The sequence below is a fragment of the Ochotona curzoniae genome, unplaced genomic scaffold (genome assembly GCF_017591425.1).
Source record: "Ochotona curzoniae isolate NIBS_2020 unplaced genomic scaffold, NIBS_Ocur_1.0 scaffold_4506, whole genome shotgun sequence".
NCBI lineage: Eukaryota > Metazoa > Chordata > Mammalia > Lagomorpha > Ochotonidae > Ochotona > Ochotona curzoniae.
The window spans coordinates 7018808-7030896 of NW_024467119.1; the positions used below are offsets into that span (position 1 = coordinate 7018808).

At 48.7% G+C, this 12089-nt stretch overlaps 1 protein-coding gene across 3 annotated transcripts in view; it reads left to right on the forward strand.

Moving 5' to 3' along the window:
- Positions 1 to 453: 453 nt before the first annotated feature.
- The window catches only part of SRP72 (signal recognition particle 72), a 28270-nt gene continuing 16634 nt past the window's right edge, over positions 454 to 12089 (forward strand). For 2 of the 3 annotated variants that reach the window (XM_040966795.1, XM_040966797.1), the window contains exons 1-6: positions 454 to 566; positions 3457 to 3577; positions 7761 to 7884; positions 9083 to 9226; positions 9318 to 9429; positions 10599 to 10630. In XM_040966795.1, coding sequence (XP_040822729.1) covers positions 458 to 566; positions 3457 to 3577; positions 7761 to 7884; positions 9083 to 9226; positions 9318 to 9429; positions 10599 to 10630 — 642 coding nt within the window. In that variant the 5' untranslated portion in view covers positions 454 to 457. The remainder of the gene's footprint in view (positions 567 to 3456; positions 3578 to 7760; positions 7885 to 9082; positions 9227 to 9317; positions 9430 to 10598; positions 10631 to 12089) is intronic. The other variant, XM_040966796.1, reaches the window with a different exon arrangement.

Genomic DNA, 12089 nt, shown 5'->3' on the forward strand with positions numbered 1-12089 from the left:
TTTCGTGTTCTGAGGGCATGGCAAGCGTCCTAACACAGACATTACATTTTATCCCTGGAACAAGTAGCATTTGGGATCCCTATTTCACAGTCCGAACAAAAAGGGAATTTGGATGGTAGCTTGCTCGTCCCTTGGCAGTTGCAGTCACTCCTCCAACTCCTCTGTGGCTTCATTGCGGGTTGCTCTCCAACTGCAGTTAAGGGGGGCCCAAAGGGCAGCCCGAAAGCTGTGCTTCTCCTGTGCGGGGGAGAGCGCAACGACTCCCTCCGGTTGCTCACAACGGTCGTCCGGCCTCGTTTGGAGCCGCAATCCCACGCCCGGGTCCAGAATCCCGGCATCCTAGGACACAGGAGCCGAGAGACGCCGCGCCGTCGCCTAGCAACCGCCCGCTTCCTGCCCGGCCGGGATCCTCTTCCGGGGCCGAGGTCGGCGCGCTCCGGCCCTCGTCCCCTCCAAGATGGCGAGCGGTGGCAGCGGCGGGGTGTCGGTGTCTGCACTGTGGAGTGAGGTGAACCGCTATGGCCAGAACGGCGACTTCACGCGCGCCCTCAAGACGGTCAACAAGAGTCAGTGCCGGGCGGGCTCCGGGCCGGGCCGGGCGGGCGGGAGGATAGGGCTTGTTCCCAAGACGCACGGCGGCCGTATAGCGGGTGCGGCAAGCAGGGGCGAGCTGCGCGCCCCTCCACCTGGCTGGGACGGGCTGGGGGGACTGGGGCGCGGGCAGGCGGCCCCTCCACGGCCCCCGCCGGCCGAGGGTCCGGGGTACTGGGCGCCACGTGTCCTGCCTTCCCTGCACTGCCGCGGGACCTCTGCAGACCGCAGCCCCTCACCCCGACCTCGTTGATGTGGATTGACGTGTCTTCGCCGCCGCCTGCCGTGGCCGACACCCCGATTTGGCGTTTGGGGATCCCAGACAGCACGGGCGGTGCACGTCCCGGGAGCCGCAGCAGCTGAAGGGAGCCTGCCTAGGACACGTCATTCCAAAGCCGCAGGGCCTCGCGGACAGCAGAGGGAAGAAGCAGCGGGGTGCTGTTCCCAGGGACTGAGGCGCCCCCCCTCCATCCCCTCACCTGTCATTCCAAGTCAGAAAGTGGACAGTGCAAGCGGGGAGCAGCGTATTCAGGGAAGGCTGCGCCTGCTCTTGCCCCCCCCTCCCCCCGTGGGTTGCCTCTCGGGGTCTCCTGCTTCCTGTGCGGCCTTCCGTGTTTAATTTTTGAATGTTTTAGTGTAATGTGACCTTGCATTTTAGTGCTCGTGCCTATACGCATTCCAGCTCCGCGTTAGATCTAGAAAGACACAAATCCGAGGTACCCTAAGAGGGACGTCAGCGGCACAGCCAGACTGAGTAATTTCCAGCCACCTGTTAAGGGGAAGGCGTGTGAGGGGTGCCTACAGTTGCACTGCTGGGGATATCAGACGTCACAGAAAAAGAGCTGTAACTACTTAGATGCACTTGATTCTTAAACTTAGTCTGAACTTCAGCCTCTGGCTAGCTCGCTCTCCCACCCATACTGTGCACTCCGTAGCAATGCACAGTGTTTTTGCAGGAATCATTTAAACAGTAAAGGCAGTCCGTTCATCAGTATGTATTTCTAAAATTGTTTTATCTGTATTTTGTTTTCCTTGAAAGGCAGAGACAGAGAAAGATGGACGACAAACGTTCCATCTGCAAATTCACTGCCTGCATGCCCATGACATGCAGGTGGGGCAGCTGCCAGGGGCCAGAAGTCCCGGCTGGGTCCTGCCATCTTCCTGCTTGGACACCAGCATGAAGTAGCCTGGCCAGCAGAGGAAGCAGGACCTGAAACAGGCATTCCAAATAGAGGATCAGTGTCCTGGGCAGAGACTCGACCACCCTGTGTTTTATTTGGTACCCTCTACTCTGACCACACTGCTGGCGTTAAGTACCCTAAAGCTAGAACTGGAGGTTTTGACATTGAATAGCTGATAGCTTTCCAACCTGAACTTGGCTGCTTACCTCTGTGCTTATATGTCTCTGTGGTCAGCTTGGTTGGGAAAGGAAATTCTGAATAGTTTTTGGAAACATTGTCAGCAAGATTGTCTTTAATTTTTATTTTCTAATTTGTTTGTCTGTAAGTCAGGGTAGCAGAAACAGAGAGAGCAGGTGGTCTTCCATCTGCTGGCTGTCTCCCCACGTGCTTGCCACAGTTGGAGCTGAGTAAGCTCGGTCTAGACCAGGAGCTGGAATTCCATCCGGGTCTCCCGCAGTGGTGGTAGGCCACCCGAGTACTTGGGCCATTGCCCACTGCCAGGGACATTAGCAAGATGCTGGATCAGTAGTGGAGTAGACAGGACTTGAACCACGCCTCTGGGAAGGAGTGCGGCATCCCAAGCAGCAGTGGTTCAGCCCGCTGTACCCGGTGCCTCCCCTCATTTCATTTTCTTGTAAAATGGGTTTTGTACTCATACTCCTTTTGTAGATCAGAAAACTGTGATTTGGCTATCCAGGCATTTACCCAAGACATCCAGCTTGCAGTGAACCTGTGTCGTTGGCTTTCAGGAAAGTGACTAATTTTTCTTTTCCAGTGTGATAATGAGGTACAGATACACAGGATATAGTGCACATCCTAAAATAGAGGTGCTAGAAAAACAGCTTCTTTCTTACTTCATTAGTTCATTATACTTTTTTGCTGTATGCATCTTTGGAAACCTCATCTCATTGAAAATTTAATCTGTAAGTGTATTGTCACTCTAAGTTAAAATGAGTATTTTGTTAATGTTTTGATTAATCGTATCTCTATATTAACATTGGCAGTGTAGCTTTTTGAGGCAAGGGTAGGAAAGCATAATAAAAATGTAAAAAGAGAATGCCTTTAAAGTGAATGTTTGTGGGGATGGTGCTATGGCTCAACAGGAGGATCTTCCACCTGTGGTACCAGCATCCCATGTGGGCATTGGTTTGTGTCCCGGCCACTTCCCATCCAGCTCCCTGCCTTTAGCCTGGGAAAGTAGTGGAGGTTGCCTAAGTCTTTAGGATGCTGAATCCACATGGGAGACCCAGAAGCTCCTGGCTCTTAGCTTTGGATCAGCTTATCTCTATCATTATGGCCACTTGTGGAATTAATCAGCCGGTGGAAAATCTTTGTCTCTCTGTGTAAGTCTGCCTTTCAAATAAAAAGTAAAGAAATTTTAAATCTTTAAAAAAAAAATAACTTTCTGGTGCCAGCATTGTGTAGCAGGTAAAGCTGGCACTTACCACACCACCATCCCATAGGGCTGCCAGTTCAAGTCTGGCTGTCTGCCAGTGTGACTTCCCCTGCCCCTGTGTGGGAGACCTGGCTGAAGCTCCTGGCTCCTGACTTCACTCTGGCTCAGGCCTGGCTGCTGTGGCCATCTGCAAAGTGAACCAGCAGATAAAGACCTCTCTCTGTGACTCTGCCTTTCTAAGAAAGAAATCTGTTTTTAAAATGTGACTTTCTTACTGTTGTCATCCAGTCCTGCAGGTCAACAAGGACGATGTGACAGCCCTGCACTGTAAAGTGGTGTGCCTAATCCAGAACGGGAGTTTCAAGGAAGCCTTGAATGTTATCAACACCCACACCAAAGTGTTAGCCAAGTAAGTGCTGCAGGTTGCCGTCGCTTGTGGTCCCCAGAAACTCTGGTTGTGACCTCCACCGTGGCTTTTCACACCGGCGGGTTTTTGTTTCGTTTTGTTTGGTTTTGGTTTTGGTTTGGTTGCCATTGTCAGTGCTTCTGAAACTGGACAGATCCTTTGTTCTTTTTTGCTTTAGGCAGCCTTTCTTAACACTGCTGTCTGAGAAGAAACTAAAGAGAGATGTGGGGCATAAATATAAGTGTGGAAACTCAGGAGAGGGATTGCAGAGCTGTGTAAGCCCACGGGCACGGAGGGTAGGCAGTGCCGGGAAGGCGGGGTGTGTGTGGGCTCTGGATTCGTTGTGGTTTCTAGGATAGTTTGGCGGACTTGGCTGGATCTCCGTGCCCAGCTCCACCGAAAGCTGTTTAGGTGGCTGTGGTGCTAGGTAAGGTCTTTTGGTCTGAGAGTTTTTTGATAGTCTTTAGAACACATGGCAAGTTTTAAAAGTCTTGTTCCCTGGTACTGTAATTTGATTTTTATTTACATTTATGCCTAGGCCTCAGAAGATATGTGTGTTGAAATTTAGCTTGTAACACGTTTATTCTCTAATAGTGTTCTGATACAGAATGGTGTATAGTAAATGTCCTTTTGTGAGACAAGGAGGATAGAAGAGTTACGTAGGTATTTGCCTGTGTTTTCAGAAAAAAAAAATTCTGGAAGTGAATAAATATAGTCAGAGAGTGTGAGGAGAAAGAGGTTAAATTTGGACAATACTGGGTGTAAAGCCTCTTACTGTAGATGTTTTTGTTTTTAGATTTGAGCTGTGTAAGTGTGTTACAGAGTGAAAAGCAATGTTTAAGTTCTAAAATGGTCAATAAAGAAGACACTGCTTGTTGATTAAGCATGTCTGTAATGCGGTGGCCGTTTGGCCTGGTGATGGAGACACGTTGTCCGGAGTGGCAGGGCCTGGGTTCCCGACCTCCCTCTGGTGTCTGACTCCAGCTTGTGCAGCCCTGGGGGACAGCAGGAGCGGCAGGGCCTGGGTTCCCAACCTGCCTTTGGTGTCTGACTTGGCTCGTGCAGCCCTGGGGCTGGAGGGGAGGGCCGCAGTGATGACTCCATCAGTGGGAGATTAGGATTGAGTTCTGGCTCCCTCCTGGACTGGGCCTTTGAGGAGCAAGCAAGGATGAGAGGGAATTTAAAGTTCATGCCAGGATTGTTTCTTTTGAATGTTGGCTGTTATGAGGTAGGCAGATTTTTTTCAAGCTTTTTGGGTAATTGAATAAAACATTATTAGTTGCTTTGGTAAATATTTCTCATCCTGAATTGCAGTTGAAACTTAAGTACAAGTTTTCAATATTCTTTTTTTTTTAGGATTTATTTTTGTAATTGGAAAGGCAGATATATAGAGAGGAGGAGAGACAGAGAGGAAGATCTTCCACCTGCTGGTTCACTCCCCAGGCGGTTGCAATGGCTGGAGCCATGCTGATCCGAAGCCAGGAGCCTCTTCTGGGTCTCCCACATGGCTGCAGGGTCCCAAGGCTTTGGGCCGTCCTCAACTACTTTCCCAGGCCACAAGCAGGGAGCTGGATGGGACTTGCGGTGTCCATATGTGATCCCAGCATGTTCAAGGCAAGGGCTTTAGCCACTAGGCCATCACACCGGGCCCAGTGTTCAGTATTCTGTTAGTGTAGATGAACATTTAAGTCTGTGTGTAAGTAGTGCTTACATGGTTGTATATTTGCCAGTTGTTTGATTTTGACCATTAAGTTACTTTCAGGTTTTCCATTATTGTTTTATTTGCTGATTATTTGTGTCTTGGAAAAGTTTAAAGAAGCGGTTTTCTCATGACTTACTTATTTATTTATTTTTAAATTTTATTTGCAAGTCAGATATAGAGAGGAGAGTCAGAGAGGAAGATCTTCTGTTCATTGATTCACTTGCCAGGTGACCATGACAATCAGAGCTGAGCCAATCCGAAGCCAGGAGCCAGGTCTCCTGCGTGGGTGCAGGGTCCTAAGGCCTCGGACCAGCCTTAGCTGCTTTCCTGGTGACAAACAGGAAGCTGGATGGGAAGCAGGGCTGCCAGGATTGGAACCGGCGCCCATACGGGATCTGGGCACGAGCAAGATGAGGACTTCAGCCACTAGGCTATTGCACTGAGCCCTCTGACTGTTTTAAAGAAACAGGAGACAGATAGCTGGTTTTTATCTAGCGACTGATGCCTCTCACGTAGCAGCAGAGGCATCTGGGCCCGGCTGGACTGGGAGCTGAGGGTGCGGGAGTGGCAAAGCCATCACCTGCTGCTGCAAGGGTGTGCCTTAGCAGGAAGATGGAGTTGGGAGCAGAGCTGGCATTGGCACGCTGACCAGGCCTTCTGACATGGGATGCTGGCATTCAGAGGGCCAAACTCCCAGCTCATATCTTATTATTTCATTGAGAGATAAATATAACACCTTCTCAGACAGACTTGGCATACTGGTTAAAGTGCCCGTGCCTGGTATCCCAGTGCTTGGGGTTGATGTGGGGTCAGGCTCACCCTGACCCCTCTCCCTGCTGCTGCAGGCTCTGGAAGGCATAGATGAAGGCCCACAGGTGCCCCAGTGAGGCGTCTAAATTGAAGTTTTCCTCTCCTGGTGTCAGCTGACCAGGTTGGCGTGCTGTGGGCGTTTGCAAGGTGTGCCAGTGGAGGGGCCTGTTGTTAAAAAGAAATATATCAGTGGGGCTTGGTGCGGTAGCCTAGCGACTAAAGTCCTCACCTTGTAAGCCGCCAGGATCCCATATCGGCATCGGTTCTAATCCCTCGGACCCGCTTCCCATCCAGCTTGCTGCTTGCAGCCTGGGAAAGCAGTCAATGATGGCCTAAAGCCTTGGGACCCTGCACCACGTGGGAGACCAAGAAGAGGCTCTAGGTTAATGGCTTCGGGTCAGCACAGCTCTAGCCAGCTTGTGGCCACTTGGGAAGTGAATAACAGATGGAAGATTTATTTCCTCTCTGTATCTCCTCCTATATGTATACCTAATTTTCCAGTAAAAATTCAAAAAATAAAAATCTTTTAAAAAATACAACCGTGTTCAGATTGTATTGATGTTTGGTTTTCTTAATACTTTTTTAAAATCTTTATTTTTAAAATATTTATTTTATTTGCATGGGTGAGTTACACAGAGAGCGAGAGAGGGAAGGAGCTGGGGGGCGTGCAGGAGAGGGGAGGAGAGTCTTCTGGGCCTGGGCCCGGTTGAAGTCCAGAGCCAAGGACTCGGTTGGCTTGCCCACATCTGTGGCAGGGCCTAGGCAGCTGGGTTGATGCTGGAGCAGCCGGGGCCTTGAGCCCGTGTTCACATGCATTTTCGCATCTAAACCGGAAGCTTCACCTACTCTGCTACAATGCCAGCCTTCGTTCTCACACTTAGAAAGAAAACGAAACCCATCCCCCGCCCCCCGAAAAAGTGTATTTATGTACATATTGAAAAAGCAAAGTGACTGATGTTTTCCGTCCCTCAGTTTACTCTCTGGGAGCTGGGCCTGGACAGAACCAGGAGCCAGGAACTCAGTTCAGGTCTCCTAGACGGTGGGCAAGGACCTAAGTGCTTGGACTGCTCCCTCGGTCCCCAGGTATATTAGAACACAGGGGCAGAGCTAAGCAGCTACTTACCCTCCGTGTGAGATGTGGGCACCAAGGGGGTGGCTGCAATGCTGCCCTACTCACCTTCCCGGGCTTTTAACATTTTTATTTAGATGCATGTGCCTCAAAGGCAGAGAGGTGGAGACAGAAATAAGTCCTCCATCTGCGGGTTCACTCCCCAAATGCCCATAATAGCCCTGCCAAAGACATGGCCCAGCGCTCTCATCCACTGCCCCCACAGCGCCCCTCAGCAGGAAGCTGCAGTCAGCAGAGGTGGGACTTGAAGCTGGGCACCTAGGAGGCAGGCGGGAAGCGGACAGCCCAGCTGCTGTGCCAGTTGCCTACTCATAAGGTTTTCTTCTTAAAGGTAGGTTTCGAAAGACTGCTAATTCTGATAAGAATATCCATGGATGCAAAAGAGCCCAGGGAAATGAATCCATTATTTTCTGGCTCATGTGGTCTGCCAGATTTTTGGACAAGCCACTAGTCTTTGTCAGTTTCTCGTAATGGGATGAAACAAATGGATGCACGCCAGGCCTGAGAGCGGTGTGTGCAGTCTGACGCTGGTGTCTCCTCTTCAGCAGCCCGCTGTCCTTTGAGAAGGCGTACTGTGAGTACAGGCTACACCGCATTGAGAATGCGCTGAAGACCATAGAGGGTGCCCAGCAGCAGACCGACAAGCTGAAGGAGCTGTACGGGCAAGTGGTGAGTCCTGCCCCCCAGCTGTGGACGCGCCCCCCGCGGGAGCCTCTGGGAGAGCGGAGCTGAGGAAACCTGGCCCATCTGGGGCCCCACAGAGCTGGCCACCAAACCGATTCTGGAGGTTTGAGCATGTTCCCTATTCTTTTACGCCAGCGGTTGCACAATGGAGTGTCTGTGAACCATAGACATCTCAGGAGAATGAGAAGCTCAGAACAAAGGAAGCGCATGTGCAAGTTGAACTTCTTAGCTAGAAGACCAGCGAGTTTATATACTTACACAGATTTGAACAAGTAACTCTTCCGGTTACTTTACTTAAAATTTACATTTAAAGAGAATCATGTGGGTTTGAGTGTGGATGATTTTAGCCTGTGTAATCACAAAAATATTCTAAAAAGATACTGAGGCATAACATTAATATAAGAAAGTAGAGAGGAATGTTGCAGCTAGCAAAACCCTACTAGAAGATTTTTAAATCTGAAAAATTAGAAAAGCAGATAATATTGTTGTCCCTTAGAATAGATGTGCACTTAACAGTGCAGATGTTCTTAGGAAAGACCTGGACCCATTCAGGAATTGTGGCTGTGTAAAGAGCTTTTAGGGTAAACCGGGTAAGCCTCAGGGGCAGTGCAGCTTGGGCACTGACGAGAGCCCACCATGGCTGTGCGTGGCACCCAGCGTGGCAGTTGCTAACGGCTCTTGGAGAAAGCTGGAGTTAGAAGCAGGGATTACGCCGTGGAGCTGTGCAGCAGCTGGCTTCTGAAAAAGAGGAAGAAAGTGTATCTGGTACACAAATGACAGCATTAAATGCTTTTATTAGCATTGCGTTTTGTTACTGTTTACTGGACCTGTAATAATGTTATGTTGTGGGAATTATTTTTCATTGATTTCAGATGTGGGTAACTGGTTGATTTCTTTAGAAAGGTCTCATTTCACAAGTGTTCAGTTCCTGACTTCCAGTGAAAGGTGAAAAAGATTTTTCTAAACTGAATAATGCCTCCAGATCTGCAGTACAGTGATGGTTGACTGCAAGTAACTTTCTCAAAATATTATTAGCTCACAAAACTCACTTAAAATTTATAAAAGGCAAATGGTGGTTTGCCTCTGTTATGCTGAATTGGTTTTTCTAGTTGGCAATTCGGAGCAGGTTGTGCGATGCTGCAGACGTGACTCTGTTGACGTTCGCCTGCTGTCTGTCCTGCAGTTATATCGCCTGGAACGCTACGATGAGTGCTTGGCCGTGTACAGAGACCTGGTCCGAAACTCGCAAGATGACTATGACGAGGAGAGGAAGACAAACCTGTCAGCAGTTGTTGCGGCTCAGAGCAACTGGGAGAAGGTGGTCCCGGTGAGTGCCTTTCCGCGTCCCTGGTGCACTGCACCGCGCTGTCCAGCCACGTCTCGGCCTGGGGTTTGACTGGTCTGTCCCTTCCTGGCAGGAGAACTTGGGCCTCCAGGAAGGCACACACGAGCTATGCTACAACGCCGCGTGTGCGCTCATCGGCCAGGGCCAGCTCAACCAGGCGATGAAAATCCTCCAGAAAGCTGAAGGTGCGAACTTGGTTAAAATCCCCTGTGGATGTGGTGTTTGCAGAATATCTTGAAACATTGTGTTTGAGTTTTGTGGAAGTTGCGGAAGATTGTGGGGCCTTCTCAGAGTTTACCTGGTCTTCTCCTTTTGACTGTCTTCTGTCCTTCTAATCTTTAAGCCGGTACATCTATCCGTGTTCTGCACTAGATATTAAAGTTTGAATTTTGAGACATAGGCTTTTGAACAAGTGTAAGTGTAAAATGAGTTACAATGGCACATACACTGCTGCGTGTAGCGGAGGTGTTTCGGAGGTGTGGTACTTAGCAGTTGCTGCTGAACAGGCAGCAGGCTCCTGGTGTGTGTCCTGGGCCTCGTCCTTGTCCTCGTCACCCGTGTTGAGCGAGTACAACACGGACCTTGTCCCATGCGGCAGCTTTGAGTTGCAGCACAGACTTTGCACTGGGCAGTTGCATGATGTGGAGCAGATTTTAAATTCTGACACATTTCCAGAAATAAACCGCTTAGATATATTAATCAGATAATTCATGTTTTATCGTTATAAATGTTAATTGAAGGGACATTTATAAGGACAAAAATATAGGACAGTGTTAATTTCTGTACTGTGAAAGAATTCAGTATTTTACTATAATCATAAAGTACATTACCATGTAGTCATTAAAGCCAATAGTGTAAAAATAGATACGTATTTACTGTGATGAAAATGTTCACAGTAAATTAGAATCTTGAGTAGTTTCAGAACAGTATTCAAACTGCAGCTTTGCAGAACGCAGCTGTCCATTTATATTCCTTTTTAAAAAAATGACATGCTAGCTGTCTGTCTCTGGAGGTAGGAGTGTCTATCTTTGTTTTTGTACTTTTCTATAACTGACTTTTAGTGATCAACATTTATTGTACTTATTTGTTTTAAATGAAATGCCCTTTCTAATCTTTTGTTTTGTTTTTAGTATAGAGAGTACTAATTAAAGAAAAAGGCCAAAGTGCTACAATAATCAGGGACCAATAATAGTATTTGTGTAATATATTTAATGTTGATGTAAATTTGATATTGACTTATTTTTAAATTATTTTGAAATATTCTGCTCAAGAGTTTAGTTCTTACTCTATGTATTAGTAAAACAAATAAGAGCTACCCAGCAATACTAATGTTGGAACAATTTTGTTCTTGTAGATCTTTGCCGCCATTCATTTTCAGAAGACGCTGTAAGTATTCCACTGTTAGGAAGCACAATTTTTAAAGTGAAATTGTTTACTTCGATTTTATTTGAAAATAGAGCTGTGTTCCCTGAACGGCAGCAGTCCTGTGCTGGGTAAGGCCAGAGGCAGGAGATAGGCACACAGTGTGAGTCTCCCATGTGGGTGATTGGGGCCCAGGTCCTTGAGCCATCGCCTGCTGCTTCCAGGTGCACATTAGCAGGAAGCTAGCATCAGAAGTAAGGCTGGAGGACCAGCACCGTGGCGGAGTGGGGTAAACCTCCACCTGCAGCACCTGCTCAATTGGGCCATGGTTCACCAGCATCTCACATGAAGGAGGTAGTTCAAGTCCTGGCTGCTCAGTTTGGGACCCAGCCTTCAGATTTTAGAGAAGGAATGGAGAATGTGGATATTTGAAAGGCAGAATTAGGGAGAAAAGGAGAACTTGTATTCCTTGGTTCGTTCTGCAAATAACTCAAAGGCCAGGGCTGGATGAGGCCAAAGCCAGGAGTCTAGAACTCCATGTGGTCTCCCACATGGGTGGCAGGGGCTCAGGTCTGGGTGGCCTCCCGATGTCTCCCAGGTGCATGAGCAGGGAGCAGAGTCGCAGAGCAGAGCAGCCAGGACTTGAACTGACACTCAGGGGATGCTAGTTTCGCAGTGACAGCCCGCTTCACTGTAACCCTGGCCTGAATTTTGAAATCTTCAGAGGTAATGGTAGGATTAAAGGAATTTTTAAAAAATGTGCTCTGATGCTGCCATGCATTGATTCCATCCACAGATGCCCTTAATGTGTAATTCAGAAACTGGGAGCTCAGTCCAGATCTCTGCTGTAGGTGGTGGGGGGTGCAGCTGCTTCAGCCATCATCACTGGCTCCCCAGGGTGCATGTTTACAGCACATGGGAGCCACAGCTGTGTGTTGGACGCAATCACTGCAGGGTGGGACACCGTGACTACACTGCTGGACCAGGTGGCCCACTTGTATTTATTTTTGAATTTATTTTTGCAGGGGAGGGGTGGCCTGATGGTTCATTGGCTAAATACTCACCCTGCAAGGACCAGTTCATGTCCTGGCAGCTCCACTTCCCATCTAGCTCCCTGTGCTCTGGGAAGGCAGTGGAGGACGGCCCAAAGCTTTGGGACCCTGCACCCATGTGGGAGACCCAGAAGAACCACTTGGCTTCAGATCAGCTCAGCTCTGGCCGTTGGAGCCACCTGGGGAGGGAGCAAAAGGAAATAAGATCTTCCTCTCTGTCTCTCCTTCTTTCTGTATATCTGCCTTTCCAATAAAGATAATTAAATTTCAAAATTACATATTTGTAAAAGAGTGGCAAAGAGAAGAAAGGAGAGTCAGATACATTGATTAGTCGGTCTTCTAACTGCTTGTTCATTCCTCAAATTGCCCCAATAGCCAGGCTGAAACCTGGAACCAGCAACCCCAACCTGGTCTCCTATACGGGTGGCAGG